The 16,503-nt window shown below is 37.5% G+C and overlaps 1 protein-coding gene across 1 annotated transcript in view; it reads right to left on the bottom strand.

Annotated features, from left to right (window-relative positions):
* Positions 1 to 3,678: 3,678 nt before the first annotated feature.
* The window catches only part of MYOF (myoferlin), a gene marked incomplete at its 5' end in the record, with an annotated part of 61,405 nt that continues 48,580 nt past the window's right edge, over positions 3,679 to 16,503 (bottom strand). Inside the window, 16 exon segments of the mRNA XM_009876678.1 lie at positions 3,679 to 3,895; positions 4,363 to 4,510; positions 4,850 to 4,959; positions 5,865 to 6,058; positions 6,847 to 6,946; positions 7,264 to 7,405; positions 7,983 to 8,078; positions 8,165 to 8,253; positions 9,203 to 9,342; positions 9,554 to 9,702; positions 10,238 to 10,408; positions 11,754 to 11,845; positions 11,957 to 12,112; positions 12,825 to 12,950; positions 13,521 to 13,619; positions 14,867 to 14,878. Coding sequence (XP_009874980.1) covers positions 3,860 to 3,895; positions 4,363 to 4,510; positions 4,850 to 4,959; positions 5,865 to 6,058; positions 6,847 to 6,946; positions 7,264 to 7,405; positions 7,983 to 8,078; positions 8,165 to 8,253; positions 9,203 to 9,342; positions 9,554 to 9,702; positions 10,238 to 10,408; positions 11,754 to 11,845; positions 11,957 to 12,112; positions 12,825 to 12,950; positions 13,521 to 13,619; positions 14,867 to 14,878 — 1,860 coding nt within the window.

Raw genomic sequence — 16,503 nt, 5'->3', positions numbered from 1 at the left:
CATAATTGCTTAACAGTGACAGGAATTACACAGGAGACGGGAAGCACAGGTTCAGTTCACTTCTCTGCCTGAAAGGTTTAAACCACAATCTGCTGGCTGGCAGAGCATGCTGTTACGGACACAGTGTTGGTGGGAACGCTTTCCAGCGTTGCTGTTGTGGTATCGGCACTGTTGGCAGAAGGGAATGGAGGGGAGGTGGGTCCTTCGTTGGCAGGTTGGCACCTGCTGCAGCCCTGAGCTGTGAGGTATGAGACAGGCACTTCAGCTTGTAAGACGTGTTGTAGGCTCATTATCTCTTGCTAACCATCTCTAGGTAGCTCCCCTAAAGGGATTCAGCCAGCGTCTCTCCTCTCTGCTGGCACATGCGGATGTCTCTGAGGTGGTTGGTGGTCGCACTGCTCCGGTCAGGGTGTGTGTATTGCTGCTGCTGGGTTCTGAATACCCTGATGCTTTTTGCTTGTAGGTCTGGGAAAGGAACAGAGCTGCTTTGAGTCTTTTGTAAGCAATTATAATGCATTCAGATTTTTTTGGTGACTTCAGGGGTATGTTTTTTCCTTCTTTAGAGAATTGTCTTTCTAATTCAGGTCCCTGTCTGTATATGTGGCAGCTGGGCTGTATACATGACACACACAGCTCTGAGCAATGGAAAGTACCATGTGGAAAGCTGAGTGCTATTTACTGGCTGAGCTAGCATGGACACAAAATTCAGCACGGAATGCTGCCATCTCACTCTTTCAGACACTGCTTTCAAATTGCTAAATAGATATTCGGGCATCTAGTGGCATGGAGTGGAAATACTACTTGTACAACAACATTAAAGTCAGTGGGGACCAGACTTGGAGTCAATTTCTGTTTCTATGTAATAGGCAGGCCTCAAAGGCACTTAGAGCTGTGCTTTCCACTGAGGAGCAGTAGACTTTGGGACTGTGTTTTCCCTTAACTATTAAATATATCTTCTCGTTCATCTCGATATGTGAGATGTATTTAGGATAGGAATGAAACACAAGTACTAGGACTTTGTGAACGCATGAGACGTGGGACGTCATCTTGTGGTTGTTCAAAGAACTGCGAGAGCATCTTGTAGGTAAGTTTACTGCCCCTTTATTTTATGCTGAGCTGGTTTAGCTGCACATTTTACTTCTTGAGCTACATGATGATTCTTTCTTGTACAATATGTCCACTTGTAAAGTACGTGACAGGAGCTGCTCACCTCCTTACAGCCCATTCCAATAGTCGGGGTTTGGGGTGACTACAGCAAACAACTGGTAGATAGTCACACGCTGTTTGGATACCTGAGTGTATCGAAGAGTGTAGCTGCTGCTGTTTCAACCTACATGATGTCAGGGACAGGAGGACTCTGACATACTGCTGGCAAGTGACATATTGCTGTTATCAGCCATTTTTTGTTAAAAGCACGTAGTGTTTAGCTTTAGCTTTCCCTGACTCTTCCAACCAGCTAGCATCTCGCGTTTGAATGATACGCAAGTGCAGAGAAGGTAGCCTCATCAAACATTTTCTTTTCCTAGATGAGAGAAGTGTTTTTAGACTTTTCTGAGAAGCGTAAGTGTGTGTACTGGGGACTTGGTGACAGGAGCAGAGCTGAACTGGCCCCATCAGCTCACAGGCCAAAGTATTTGTCAGCTTACCTGTTTAGGCAAAGCAAACTCATAGGAGGAGGAATACCTGGGGTTATTTCCTGTTACAAGTGTGATACCAGGTACCTCTGCATTCTTTCTTGTTGTCTCAAAGGATGGTTGCCTCAGTTACTGGCGCCTGGAGCAGTACAGAGCTGTCCTGGCCAAAGTGAACAACCCAGTTCTCCATGTAGAACAAGAACAACATAAAGCAGTTCTCTACACAGGGCTAAAGCTTTGCTAACTGTTTGAACTAGGCAGAAAGTCGTTGTATGTTGGAGTAATTCACAGCAGCTATGCCAGGGATTACAGATTTGACGAGCGTTGTGTGACAATACTAATGATCACATTTTCTGTCTTGTGAACATATGGGGTTTTTCTTGTTTGTTCCTGGAGCAGGCTGGGAGACAGAATGGCTGCTCAGACTTTTCAGTTATGTTTTTAATAGCATTGCCTAATTGTAGCAAAACTGTCAAGCCTGTGCGTGTTGGACAAAAAGGCACCTGGCAGAGAGTGAACTCCATGGAGAAGGGCAGTACCTGCCACTCTTCGAGTGCTCGGTGAACAGGCGTGCTCAGAGCTCTACTCCATTTCATAATTGTTTTCTAGGGAATGCTCTTTCCAGTTAAATGCTTTCTAATTACAACCCTTACAAGCAACACACTTTCTTGTCTTACAATGAAAATAAGGCTGCTGTGATTTTTACCGTCTGTCAGATTTCTGGCATTGATTGAGACAGAATATAATAGTGGATGAGCAAACATGAGCTCATGCAAATTACCAGTTATTTCTGGAGCGCTATTTTGTCATTAGTGAAGGGACAATCCATCTGGATGGTGATTAGTTCCAGCTCTAAGCTCTTGTTCATAGATCAAGATGCTCCAGTTTCAGAACAACCGAAAAATAAGGTAGTTGTTATCTTTTTGATAGGGTGGCTGCTGCTTGCTCTACTCTAGCTAACAGGACTTTGCGTTCTGGAAATTGTTTCACGTAATATCTTTGCTCTGCCTTGTTCAACAGGATTAAGTCAGTAAAAGTTTTCAAGACTAATTCATTCTTACAGTTACTTTTATCATCTTTCTAAAGACAGCTGAGGTGTTTATCTAGTCAGGAGTGTGACAATCACACAAAATATTGATTTCAGGTTCTGCTGCAGATTTCCTACATTTCAAGCACCAGAGAATGTTCACAGAGATCCTTCTGCTTTGGCCCTCCATAAAAGTGAGGAATCTTAGGCTAATAATCTGATTTTTTTTTTAATGCAGATCATGGTGTCCAGGGAGAGGAGACTGAGTCTAAATGAAATACTTTCCACGTGCAGATCAGGTTTCAAACAAAGGTTGAATTTGGGTTGTGTCCTCTTACATTCCTATTCAAGTTCATCCCTCTGAACAAGAAGTATTGTGAAACAGTTCCACAAATTTAATTTCTTTATTCATTTCCTAATTAATAAAGAAATTCTTTAGAACTTTGTGCAGAACTATTTCCTTATTCTTCACTGTAACATTAACAGTAAAATACCTTAAGCCCCAGATTTGTGGCATTACATGCTTTGATCAACACTGTACAATCCCTAATGCATTGTGGGTTTGCAATAGATAAAGAAAACTGGAAACCTGCGTTTTACTTTTGGATAAGTTTATTTAAACATTTGAAAAATATACTAAGTAAACAGTATGTTATTTATTTCTTTGCATGTGCAGTTGTCAAGATACATATGTGAAGTCTACAGTGCAGTAACTTTAAAATTTTAAGCAGCATGATGCTGAAAACTTTTCTAGAAACAACGTCTCATCCTTGATTGCACTGTGAGGTTTCTTTGGTATACATAAGTAGTGCTTGTTTTTCATTAAGTTAAAATGCAAAGTTTCAAAGTGTGCCCATAGAAAGGAATTCTTGAAGTATCCATTAAAAAAAGAGATAACAATAGCAGGCAGCTTTTCGAGTCATTTCTTGATGAAAAATTTAGAAAGTCAGAACTTTACCATGTATCTACTACTGAATAAACAAAGGTGCACAACATATGAGGGGAGGGGTTTAGCCTTTGTTTTTTAAAACCACTCATCATGACCTCCTGAACCTTTGCTAACCTTGGTGAAATTCTTATCTATTTTACAGTTTCAAATACAAGCAGATAAAAAAGATGGAGAGTCTTGCTGAATTTGGTCCACAACCTGAGGCAAAATCTCATTACTATGTAAAAAGATGAGGTAAAAAGCTCTTCTTTAAATTGGTTTCACAATCTTCATTGACAAATAGTTCTGTTGGGGGAGGACAGAAGAAACAATAGATATAAAAAAATGTACACAAAATACTTCAGTGTCATTTTGTAAAAGACGTTTAAGCTATTAAAATGGATCAGAATGTGTTCAGGGTATGGTAATTTTAGTTAAAATACAGTAAAAAATGAGTAAAATATTTCAGATTATAGCAGACTGAACTCCAGACTCTAGACCATCTATGAACTATTTTTAATTGTGTAGGATATTAACAATTCTAAAGCACTCATTTGCTCCATCTTTAGTTAATAGGTTAAGTTTAACATAAATTTTATTTCTCAGTAAAAAATCAGTTGAAATTGTGTAGAGCTCTAAGGATATAATCTCTGTCTCCCTGCTAAAACTGAGTTCATAAAATCTCTTGCCTGAGTAAAGAGTGTATCCTGTCGATGACTCAGACATAAGCTTCATACCACAGCTCAAGAAGAGTAACATTTAGAAATTCTTACCGGCAATGAATAGAGGAGTACTGCTGCAAACAAGAGTAAAATCAGCAAGATGATAAGGCCTATAAAGAGCCATTTAAACCTGCGCCACACAATAAATTTCATCGTCTTGCAGGGGTTTGTAAACCAAAGGAAGGAAGTATCTGGTCGGCTGCATTTTGAAAGAAACAAATATTACTTGTACTATAAAAACAGGGGATATTTACGTGTGAGAGCATAACACATTAAAACACGCTGGTTGGGAGGTTGAAGAAAACAGGTAGTTTTGTCATGTAAGGCAGCAATTTCAGTAAACGTGCCATTAATACTGAAACCACCTGTATTTTTTCCTAATGCTTGCAGCAGAAAACAAGACTGGCTTTTATAAATGAAGTTTTGCAAAGGATAATTGATGTCTAATAGATCCTTTACTAAATGCAAACTTTATCAAGAACATCATAGTATCTAGATACTATATATTTCTCAAACTAGTGAGAGAAAAATATCTTACTTTGGTAGATCTAGTTTAGGGTTCATATTGGGTTCATCTCTTCCTTTGCCAGCTGGCCTTTCTTCAGCTTCTTTTTCATTGACAACTTCTAATGTCATTTCAACTTTACCCTTCAGAAAACATGTGCCATGAGAGAAGCATCTTAGTGAAACAGCACTGATAGTACTTGCTTGGTACTTATACAGCAGAGTTTAGGATTGTGTGCACCTGTATGCTTTTAATTTCCTTTCAAAATATATCGGAGAATGTTAAATAGAAAAAAATATCATAGTACATAAAGTGGTTCTGCTAATTAATTTGTAGTTCTGTTTTAAGCTCTGTGTTGTTTCTTTTTCCAATTTAGCAAAGCAAGACCAGTTGTTCTCTTCTTTCAAGAACAACTCAAGGACTGCATCTTTTCCAATTGACTAAGCATCTCATTTTTCATATTGCTGTGACTGATAGATGTCTTTGAATGTTTTCCCTCATTTATTAAACTCCAGTAATAAAGTTTAAAGGCAAAAACATTAGAAAGAAGAAGCAGGCACTTGAAAGGCTTAATATTCTAGCAGGTGATAAACTATGCATTTATATTCTTCACAGATTGCTCTCATAATCATGAAGCTTGGCTGGGTTCTCTGTATATTGACTGTATTTGATGTGTACAAAAATACCTTGAATTTAAACCTTTTCTTTACTCTTTAACACATTTAGCATGTCTTGTGTTTCTCCTAAGCAATAACACGATAAATAAATTCACACAATAACTCTGTTGGCTGTTTTGGTGAAGTAACATGTCTCGGCCTGGAGCCAGAGTTCAAGTTAAACAGACTTAAAACCAAAATAAATAAATTTAAGTATTAAACTCATATTTTAAACCAAAAAATTGCTGCAGGAACACAATTCCTGAACTTGTGTGTGGAATGTTCTATTTACTCAAAGCTAACAGCTAAGTGGAGGACTCTTTACAGTCTTTATAATTTGAAAAGCTAGGTGAGCTCATTTTACGTACTTTTAAGAGAAGTAATAATCATACCGCTAAAACACGGGAGCCATCCTTTTCAACATAACAAGGCCACCATCCTTTCATGGCTTTCTGCTCAAAGAGAGAGGCGGTCCTGGGAGCCTTCTGAGGACTGTCTGCCTTGTAGTCTGGAATCATGTCTATATTGCACTTCTCCGGAACTTTTGCTGGAATTATCATTTTATGTAAATCAAGTTCCACAGAGCCTAAGAGATAGATAAAGAGACACTGCACGGCACGTCCAGCCATACAGCATAGCGCTTCACCATCAGCCTGCCCCATCTCTGAACATGTTATACAGGGAAAACAGTCAACATATATATCACATTCTTGTTTGTGTAAGGATGCTGTGAGGCCAGAATACATAAAGCTGTGTTTACACCCATCTTGCTGGTGTTGATAAACGGGACTTAGCAAGCTCTTCTCCCCCCTTTTTTTAATGAAAGACCACTCGATCTGTGGTTCACACATGTGAACAGAAGGTAGCCAAATACAGCAATTTAATACCGATGTAATTTCTGCATTTAAATGCATGATTTAAGTAACTTTAATGACAGTTATAAATCAGTATTTGTTTTAAGATTTTGAGGCCTGTATGATTTGCATGCATGCCAGAGACTTTGGAGCTGTCTTAATATGGGGCAAAGAAACTTCTGCAGAGCATTATTTCTATAAAAAGCAGGGATTAATAATGGTGTGAAGTAGTAGAATTGAAGTAATCTTATTTCAAGTAATCTTAATGAAAGAAAGAAGCAAAGTATGTTTTCATGCACTTTGTGGTAGGGCTTACCTGAATGAAAAGTATCATCTTACCTACAAGTAGGCCTTTACCGAATGAATATTCACTCATTCGTTAGTAAGCACAAGTAACCCAGTACTGTGTGGAAAGCAGTATTTGCATGCGGAGTGGCTCACTTTGTAAACACAATGCTCATGAAATAATTTAAAAACATTAATCTTTAAGTTGAGAGAATTCTTTTCTGAGAATTCTTACCCAGATAGTCATCCAAGGAGAACTTGTCATTATCCCATATTTGAATGATCAGTTTGGGTGGGATTCTGAATTCTGTCTTGTCATGACTCCAGAAATGTTCCTAAAATTTTAAAAAACAATAACCAAGCACCATTTAAAAATTACTTATGAGAATTCAAAGCTGTGGTCTGCAAGTACTTGTGAATTTTGGGGCCGGTGGGAGTATTAACGGTCTAATCTTGCTCTTGGTAAGTGGAGACTGCTGTTGGTGCCAGTGTGTTGTTCCTGGCTCAAAGACAAAACTGAATCTGTTCACAATAGAAGTCAGAGAAAAGTAAGCAGAACTGAGCCAAACTATCTCTTTCAATCTGCAAGTACAAAATTATCAGACTAATTACAATCTGCATTCTAAGTATGGAAAAATTTAGAAATATTTACCTTTTTGGAAACTACACAGAGTTGCTCCGCAGGAAGATAGTCAAAAGGAAAAACAAATCTCCAGTTAAAGTTCCCCTCACCATCCAACGATCTGTAGTGAACATCCGTTTTCTGCTTGTTTTCTTCATTACCAGGCATCCATCTAGAGAGAGAGGTGTCCAGTGTTTGCAGTGAGTCTACACGGGTGCTTTTTTTGTGCAGTAACCATGTCAGCACGTGGTTGCAAACAAGCCATAAGAGTTGCTCACAGAGGGCCGGAGAGCTCTTTCCCACTTTGGTTCCAATTTGGCACTGTAAATAGGAGCACCTGAAATTCTGATCTGCTAAGACCAGTACTATATCAGTGGTGAGTTGTTTGTGGTTTTTTTAAAAATATTTTTTAGGAGAAAGTAGCCTAACAGTAGATTTGTCTGATTCCTATTGAATTTTTTACATTAAGACTAGGCAGTGTAAAAAGTAAGAATCCAGGCTATGCAGCACCAAAGCTAACTCCCTGTCTTTTCAGTTGCTTCCTATCTCAAGAAGTGAACTTCTGTGATCTTTCACTGCCCATTAACTGGTCGTGCTTTATCTCACAACACTTCTGTGCACTATTTCAGAGGCTGTAGTGTGCACTGACTTGGCTGAACCAAATCATTTTTGGAACCCATGGTCTATGCATTCCCAGGACATTCTGAATGTCATTCATTTGCAAATGTTACATGACAGGGTGCTCCTACCCTTTCACATAAATGTCACTCATTTCTTCCCCTGTGATGCTTTTTTCATCCAGAAGGACATCTTTGGTGTTCCAGACTATCACTCGCAAGATATACCTAAAAAGAGAAGATGTTTGGGGTAAAAGAATTGAGTTGCCTTTGTCAGGGTTGCCAGACGGCGTGTAGTATATATGGATACTCACTTCTTGGCTTTTCGGGGAGTGATGTTGAAGGGAGGTCCTGGTGGTCCTAAGCTTTTGGGGAAAACATCAACCCACATCTGAAGCTTTCCCTGTACCAGTGGAGAAGACGGGTGAGCGATTGTTTATTGCATACAGGTTTGTCACGGTAATTCCATTCATCTGCTTATTGACATGTTTAGTACTAATTTTACCCACAGAGCAGAGCTCGCTCAGGTTACCTGTCAGAACGTCTACGCACTTCAGATAGGAGCAAGCCCAATCCCTCATGTGGGATTTCAATGCTAGAAGACAGTAGGGACCTTAATCCCTAGTGAAGTCAGTGCAGGTCAGTTGCCTAAATAGTTCTCATTCTGTAGGTCCAAGTTTCCGTTCTTTCCGAGGCTGCATTAGGTACAGGGTCATACCTATGGCTGGTAGTCTGCAGCTGGTGGCCTACCCCATGCAGATGCTCAGTCCCCTTAAAGAGACTCTGAAGTTAGCAAGCACTGGAGATTTTATACTTTATTTGAAATGCAAGCCCTTTTATATTTTCAGGTAAGTTTTCTGGTTGCTGCAGAAATTTTCTTAGGAAAACAACCACTGGTGAGTTGGTAAATGCTAGAGAACAAGTGTTATCCTTTGTTCCTCTCTTAACAGAGAGGTCCAGTATAAGACTTCATGTTTAAACTAGCACCTCTGGACCTTGTAGAGAAACGGCAAAACAAATTTCATCTGTCAAATGTAGCTAGGAAGCTCTTGAGCCAGACCGTCTCCTTATTGTTGGTGACATATAAAACACATATTCCAATTTATTTCAGTAACAAAGTAATAAAAAAAATCTTACCTAGGTTCCACTCTGTCAGTGTTTAAGGTGACATTTGTGGGTAAATGGTAAAACATAACTGTGTTTTGTTACGTTTCTAGACTACCCACTTTAGTTTCTCAGCCAAGGAAGCCCTCTGCTGCCTGAGTGACACCACTCTATTGACAACATGATATAAATGCAGGAAGGCTCCATTTCTGCATTCCAGAAACTAGAAGCAAACCAGTTCATAGTACCTGGGAGATGTTGGGCTGGAAGGTGCTGTATAAGGTCCTTGTCTCCACATGTTCAGGTACCAAACCCTGGGTCCTGAGGATATAAAGGGCTAGCCGCTCTTCTGCTGGACCAAGATGCTGATGCAAAATTTTGTTAGCTTCTGAAATAAAAGAAGTGGAAAAAGAAAAGAGGCTCATAAACCAGAATTTGCATTTGCACTTTAAAAAAAATTTAAACCAGATATTTAAAATTGAGCAAAAAACAGGTGCTCATGATTATTTTTTCCTAATTTTCCATAAATAACTGAAAAGTTTTATATTTGCAGTAATATGAATTTAAGACAGAAATATAAAATAAGTGAACAAGCTCACCAGCTTCCTCCAAAGTATAGTCTCGTCCCCCGTAGTTAATCCTTCTACCATTCTCAGAGAGGATAGGAGGGGCATAGCCTTTAAACCTGGCTACATTTTGCAGTAACTGTGTTGGTTTTAGTTGATCACGCCAGGTATTCACACCTGAACTTTTAGGAGAGTAACAGAAACACGTCCTAAAATTATTTACCATTCAGGATATGTTTGCATCATGTAAAATATATTTATTAAACTAATTCAGAAAGAGCAGCACTGTAACTGCCTAGATCGAGGTCTTTTGAGTTTGATACAGTGACATAGTTTTGTACCACCTCAATTACCTTCCAACGGAGTGCTTTTTTCTTTACATATCAAAATAACCTATGCTAACAGATGCTTTCATATTTATTTCCATGAGTAGGTCAGACAGTTCTGTTAAGTGTTCGCTCTCTGGACATAAATAACACACATTACTATGTAGAGAATGTTAAAATGTTTGACACCATGGTTGTCTGTCAAGGCTCTTCTGAAGACTTTGTGGCTTAATTTAGAATTCAGATGGCAGCATGAGCACAACAAATACTCATGAAAATCCATAGCTTTGTTTATGAACCATATGATTAAGATGAGGGAAGCACAGATGTTTTACAGAGACTGGGTACTAGATCTTAGAGATAGAAATTTTCAATAGACGAAATGGCTTACATGCAATACTGCTGCGGGATGCCACAGTGAGAGCCATAGCGAGAAAGGAATCTGTTCTCAAGATCGATTATGGTTTCACCCACTTTTTCATCACGAGTCAACGTGTCATAGTCATAGACTGAAATTTTCAGATCCTTTTCTTGAGGCAAGAAGCAGCTGAGTTCATACATTCTAAACATAAAAATGTCCAGTTAACCCTACTGCTATTTTGAACAATACTTTTTAAACTTAAAAAAACTCCAAAACCAAAACAACTTAACGCCCCTCACTTTTTAATTTATTTTTGAGCAATAGCCTATAAAGGATATTAAAAGGATGCTTCCAGTGCTGATAAATCTAGCAGTAGTTACCACTCACGCTCCAGTTTCTATTTGCATTTGTTAATAATTCCATTGGTACTCCCACAATATTACATCCTTCCTTTTTGCACTGTGTATTACTTAGACATTTACGGTGCAGCAGCTTGAATTGGGACTGGGAAGGAAAGTAACTTGGCTTTTCCAGCCACTCTGCAAAAAAGGTGGTTGGTCAATCCATAATTTCTGTATAAATAGAAATTATATTTTTTTACTACAGTACAAACACGGAACTTTAAAAAATACTGTCCAAATATTTACTGTCTATGACTAGAAGGGATTAATCTGTCATCTAGCTGTCCTACACAAAACAGGTGGTAAAGTTTTCTCAAATTAATTCTCTGAATTTACTTTCAAGGTATGCAACCTCATGATTTCTCTGGCTGCTCAATCCAGTACCCTCGAGGTAAAGTATTCCATGGTTAACTATCCTCTGCATCTTTTTTTGGTTTGTTTCATTTCTAGTCTTAACTTTTTAACTTTGACTTCCAGAATCATTCTGGAAAAACTTGGATTTTTTTTTTTTTAACCTGTAATCATGTCTCTTTGCTGTTGATTTCTTTGCATAATCTGAACAACTGAAATTCTGTAGCACGTCATTTCAAAGTTTGGCTTTCCAAACTCTTTATAATCCTTCTGGTCCTCCTCTCCTAGCTTCCTAATTTATCAAAGTCTTCCTCAAGTTCTGAACACTAAACTAGACCCAGAGTTTCATTAGTAAATATACAGATGATGTGACCTCTCAATTCCTAATTAGTATTTTCATGTTCATATATTTCAAAGATATCATTAGCCTTTGAAGGAAAGACCAGTGTATGGGAAGTACGTGTTAAGCTGATTACTCATCCTGACATCTAAGTATTTTTCAGAGTTAAAACTTTTTCCATGTAATACAAGCATATTCATTCGGGCAATTCTAAGATATATACATTGTTTGACTTCATGCAGTTTACCCGTGTGATACAGGAAATCTGAGACTTGCCAAACACCTGTGTTGTCCAGTCATTTCAAAGGGAAATGCCTTATGCAACTTCAGTCACAATTCACTGTCAGTATATAACTATGAATGGACAATTGGATATTTCAGATAATGATTTATCTTTAAAAATAGGAAAACATTCTAAAATACAATAAATTGAAAATACAAAAAAGTTTGTTACCTGCCAAAAATTGGGTTGAGAGTATTAGGCACATAATTATCTCTGTCTTCAATTACTTTTTTACTTAGGGATATTTTTATATAGGGATCACACTATTTAAAATAGAAAAAAAATTGTTAAGAAATAGTTATCAAGACTAACTTTGTTTAAAATATACTACAGCAGATTTAGCTCACTGACATTCAAAAAACAGAAAGTCTCACCAGCCCATTATTATCCTGAGGCTGAAGCTGCAAAGCTCGAACGATATAAATTCGCACAATACACTCCTGCGGCCCACTGTCTGGTAGCTCCCGGAACTGGCGAGGAGGAGCTGGAATAGTGGGATCATCAGGTAATGCATAGATTTTGAAGGATCCCTAAAAAAATAATACAAAGACTCAGTCAAGATAAATCGTAGGATCACAGAATGCCTTGGGTTGGAAGGCACCTCAAGGATCTTCTAGTTTCAACCCTCCTGCTGTGGCAGGAACATCTCCCATGAGATCAAGTTGCCCAGTGTTCTAGTGGGAGATGTAGAAAATTTAGAAAAGTCACTCTGTTAGGTTTGGTTTTTCTTATTTATCCTACACATACAAACTCTATTTTATATAGGAATAGCAAAATTACAGTCTGATCCACAGTCACAATGTCAACATAGTGTGAATCTGTAAAAGTCATAGGAAGAATCACAGAAATAGTACCAGATACTTTTTCCAAGTTAAAAAAAATAACCTGTTCCAAATTAGTTCTAAAACTGTACTTCGCTCAGAATATCTGCAGGTGAACCTTGAGCCCTGTTGGAGAGGTTATCTGGGAAGGTTCTCTTCCACAGCTATCAGGGAAGATCACGTTTTTTTTAATGATATTTGTTTTAAATTAACACGTACGGCATTTAGTGTAAGCAATGTGTAGCCATACCTTCCTTGAAAAAGAGGGGCCTGTACCCAAGTAGTTGTAAACATCTGTTGCCCCTATTAATGTGTGCATCTGAATTTCAGCTGAAATGCTTGTACGTAGACTTAAATGATAACACTTAGACACAAAAGTCTGTGTCCAGCATTTGGTTGTTACCCGTTGTTTGGAATTTACCTTGAATTCCCCAACCACCGATGGATCATCACTGTCCTCAGATTTGCCTCTGTATAGTTTAAATGTGTCGCAGAAGTCTGTTAAGCTATTAAATTCAGGTACTTTTTCCAATTCGCAGTCGTACACCTTAAAAAAAGAAAACAAGGAAAATTTAAAAAGTGCAGTTTAGAAATTATCATACATATTTTTATTTTTACATCAAAGCGGAAGCAAAGGTTGCATTTGGAGAACATACTTTCAGGCATCATTTAGGCCTTGTTAAAAATTGAGTAAATAGTATTTCACGAGCTTTACTTTCTTCATTAGGTCTATTTGATGGGAAATGAAAGTGGTCTGGCTTCAACTTCTAGCGAACAGACAGGAGGACTACTCATCCTCTGTGTTCACACTTTCTCAATGTGTGTGCTTATTTACGTTCTGCCTGGCACCCAAAGAAGACAAGAGTAAAATTCCATTTGATTTAGGGTTAGATTAAACTCTTAATACATCCCTTAATAAATGTAGTCAAGTAGAAAAGAAGCAAAGATACTTTCTTAAAACCTTCATTTCAACACATGAATTAGTAGTGGCCCCTTACAGGAAATCATATACAGTTAAATTTTGAAGAGCATTTAAAAAACCAAAGAGCACAGTTCTGACCAGGTTTTAGGCCTACAAAGATGGAGATATGTTAATTTATTTTATCCTGAACAATACCTTTAAAGTGTCATATCCTTTTTTAATATACTGTCCACATTTTTCATGTTCTCCTACTGAAGCATAAAATTTGCTCCACCAATCAACAATTTCTTCTTCCTTAAAGAAAAGGAAACAAAAGTCTGTTGTAGAGATAAAGCCTCTTTTATATCATGCTGTAAGAGCAGAAACAGTGAACAATTAAGCATACTAAAAGACAGTACACTCTAAAAATTATTATCAGGTAAGTAATATTAAAGGTTCAGCTGAAAGACTAAAGAGATGGAATTTCTCTTAGCCAGGTTTAGGTATCTAATCTGTGATCCAGCTGTGTTGTAGTCAACAGCCAGCAGTCTCCAAGCAAGCAATTAGTTACTGGGCTCTAGATACCTGTCTCACAGGACTGACTCCTGGAGGTAAGTGTATTTGTCACCTCCAGCTTCTGGCATCTCAGCTCAGCCCCCTAAGTTCTACACGACCTAAGTCACAGGGAGCGACCAGACACTGAGCCCCAGAGCAGTCGCTGTCTCAGCTCTAAAGGAAATGCACCATCACACCTGGTACTCATTACAGCAACTGCATGACTGTAAAAACTACAGCAAACACGTTGAAAACTTTTTCCTGAGGGAAAATAAATGTGCTAGTTTGCTTTCAGCATTCCCATTTATTTCAAAACTGTTGCCGCGCAGTAACAGTGGGACAGACCTGTAACAGCTCCGAGCACACAGCATTCCGTTAAAGACAGCAGAGCTTGTCTGTACCAGGACAGACTCGTGCAGCTGGACATCTACCTTCATGCTTACCAAAGGTAGTTGAAAAGAAGGAGCAAAGTCTCTTAAAAATAAAATTTCAGTGAGCTTTATGAAACCTATACTAGCAATTTATACATTCCACTGAGACAGCATTTCTGTGGGGTTTAAAAATATGTTTATTTATTTTAAGTCTGATAATTGCTTTGTTCAACAGAGTGCTATTTTTCTGTATTTATCCAGAAGAATTGCATAGTACAATTTTTTGCCCCTGAAAACATAATTCAATTGATAATGAATAATATTCATTTACTGTGCACATTTGAAAAAATCTTTAGGATTGTTTGAATTTGAAGATTATACAGGTCATTAATTTTGAGGGGTTTGGTAATTTTTTTTTAATATGTAGGGATTATTATTTCAATCTCGCATATTTTTCCTAAATTTACCATTTTACAAGTTGATTGTATATTTTATGTCAAACATTTTCAGAGATTGCTGTTCTCATCCATGTGCTTAAAATGCTAATTTAGGAGGCAGTATTGATATAGTTATTTTCACTTGGAGATCTCACTTATAAGAAAGCAATGATAGATTTTTAAAAGTACTATACATTACCTTTTCTGTAAGCTGCTCATGAGGATCAATTCATAAAAAAAAAACAAAATAAAAGCAATGGTAAGGATATGATTTGTAGAATTTCTTACAGTTAAATAGGCTTTAAAAGTTCAGGTGTTTGCATATAGTGTGTTTGTAAAGTCAGTTACATCAATAATTTGTAAATACTTTTGAAGCATATTCAAACAGCATATGTTTAACTTTTTTTTTTTTCTGTCAGTACATCCTAGATCTTAAACTGGAGCAAGTTTTCAGGACTGTCAGACTTTATCACCTTGTGCTTTGTTCTTTGCGTAACAAAACAAAACTGAGAGAAACTTGATTTTCTTATTGTATTGTGGCAGTGCTACACTCTGGATTCTATTTATTGATTTCCACAGTAGCATCATTCCTTGCTTTCATCTGTGATCGCAGAGAGCTCTGGATCTGATTTATTTCAGATGAAAAATGTTTCTAAGAGCACTTACAAAACTGAATCTATTCCAGAGATTCTTTTCCAAACACATTTAATATACAGTAAATTCATGTGATTCGTTATAAAAGAATTTGCTAATGCTCAACAGCCTTTTCCCTTGTTCTTCTACTATCATTTTTCAACTGTTTACAGGCTGCAGAATTTCAGGAGTCTAAAAACAAAAGTGAAGAATTATGACATACAGTAACAACCAGTATATGTGTCTATAGATTTATCTCCATAAGTGTAATAACAATCTGCACGATCCAAAATGCTTCACCGGTTAAATCACAAATACCATAATTATGACCCGATAGTCCATTAAGAGCAAGCATCATGCATCCCATTTCAAAGCCATGATTAGCAAGTGTGATTTATGCTAATGTTTATATGTCATACTTTCTGTTTAATTTAATGGCACAATCCATAAATTTTTGTGCAACACAGAAGAAATACGCAAAAGATTTTATGAATATAAGCCAAATGCATCAATCGGCCAGGACATCACTCTGGAATATCATACTCATTTACTCCCATTTCTATTCTGTCAGTAACTATGTTGCTGGGATATTGAAGTCTATTTTATTTGTCTTGTCTAACTTCAAAAGTACAGCATAATTTCTTTCAGATTTGCATGGAACTGTCAGATTTTCTAAAGGCATTTGGAGTGATTTATTCTCAGCAACCACATCATTCGTGATTTTCAAAACTTACAGGCAGAATTCATGAGGTAATTCTGAATACTTCGTCATATTTAAATTTAACTTCATTTAAACACTGGTTTGTAACACTGACAACATGAAGGGTAGCTTGCAATTCTTAATTTAAAGCCTTTTCACAAAATATATTGTGTAGAACTCTGACTCTTTCGTCAAAGCATAATGTTGGAAGAGTTTAAACTAGGGTTTGCGAGTTTGGTTTTCTTTTTCCTTTGAAATACCTTCAGATGTCTCTTCAAATAATGCACTTGGTAGCTTTGGGAAGAAGAGGTTCGAAACCTTAAGACCTTCTTTAAAAATTCCCAAAGCAAATAACAAGTCTTCAATATGTGGATATTATTGTTACTAAAACTGGTAAGCAGGATGTGCTCACAGAATGCCAAAACACAGAATAAAATACCATATGATACATCTGAGATTTTGGAGTGAAATATTCACACGGTAAAGATCATGTAATGGTTACT

The sequence above is a fragment of the Apaloderma vittatum genome, unplaced genomic scaffold (genome assembly GCF_000703405.1).
Source record: "Apaloderma vittatum isolate BGI_N311 unplaced genomic scaffold, ASM70340v1 scaffold6739, whole genome shotgun sequence".
NCBI classification, from domain to species: Eukaryota; Metazoa; Chordata; class Aves; order Trogoniformes; family Trogonidae; genus Apaloderma; species Apaloderma vittatum.
Note: the sequence above shows the minus strand (reverse complement) of the source record. Positions and strands in the feature narration are given on the sequence as shown.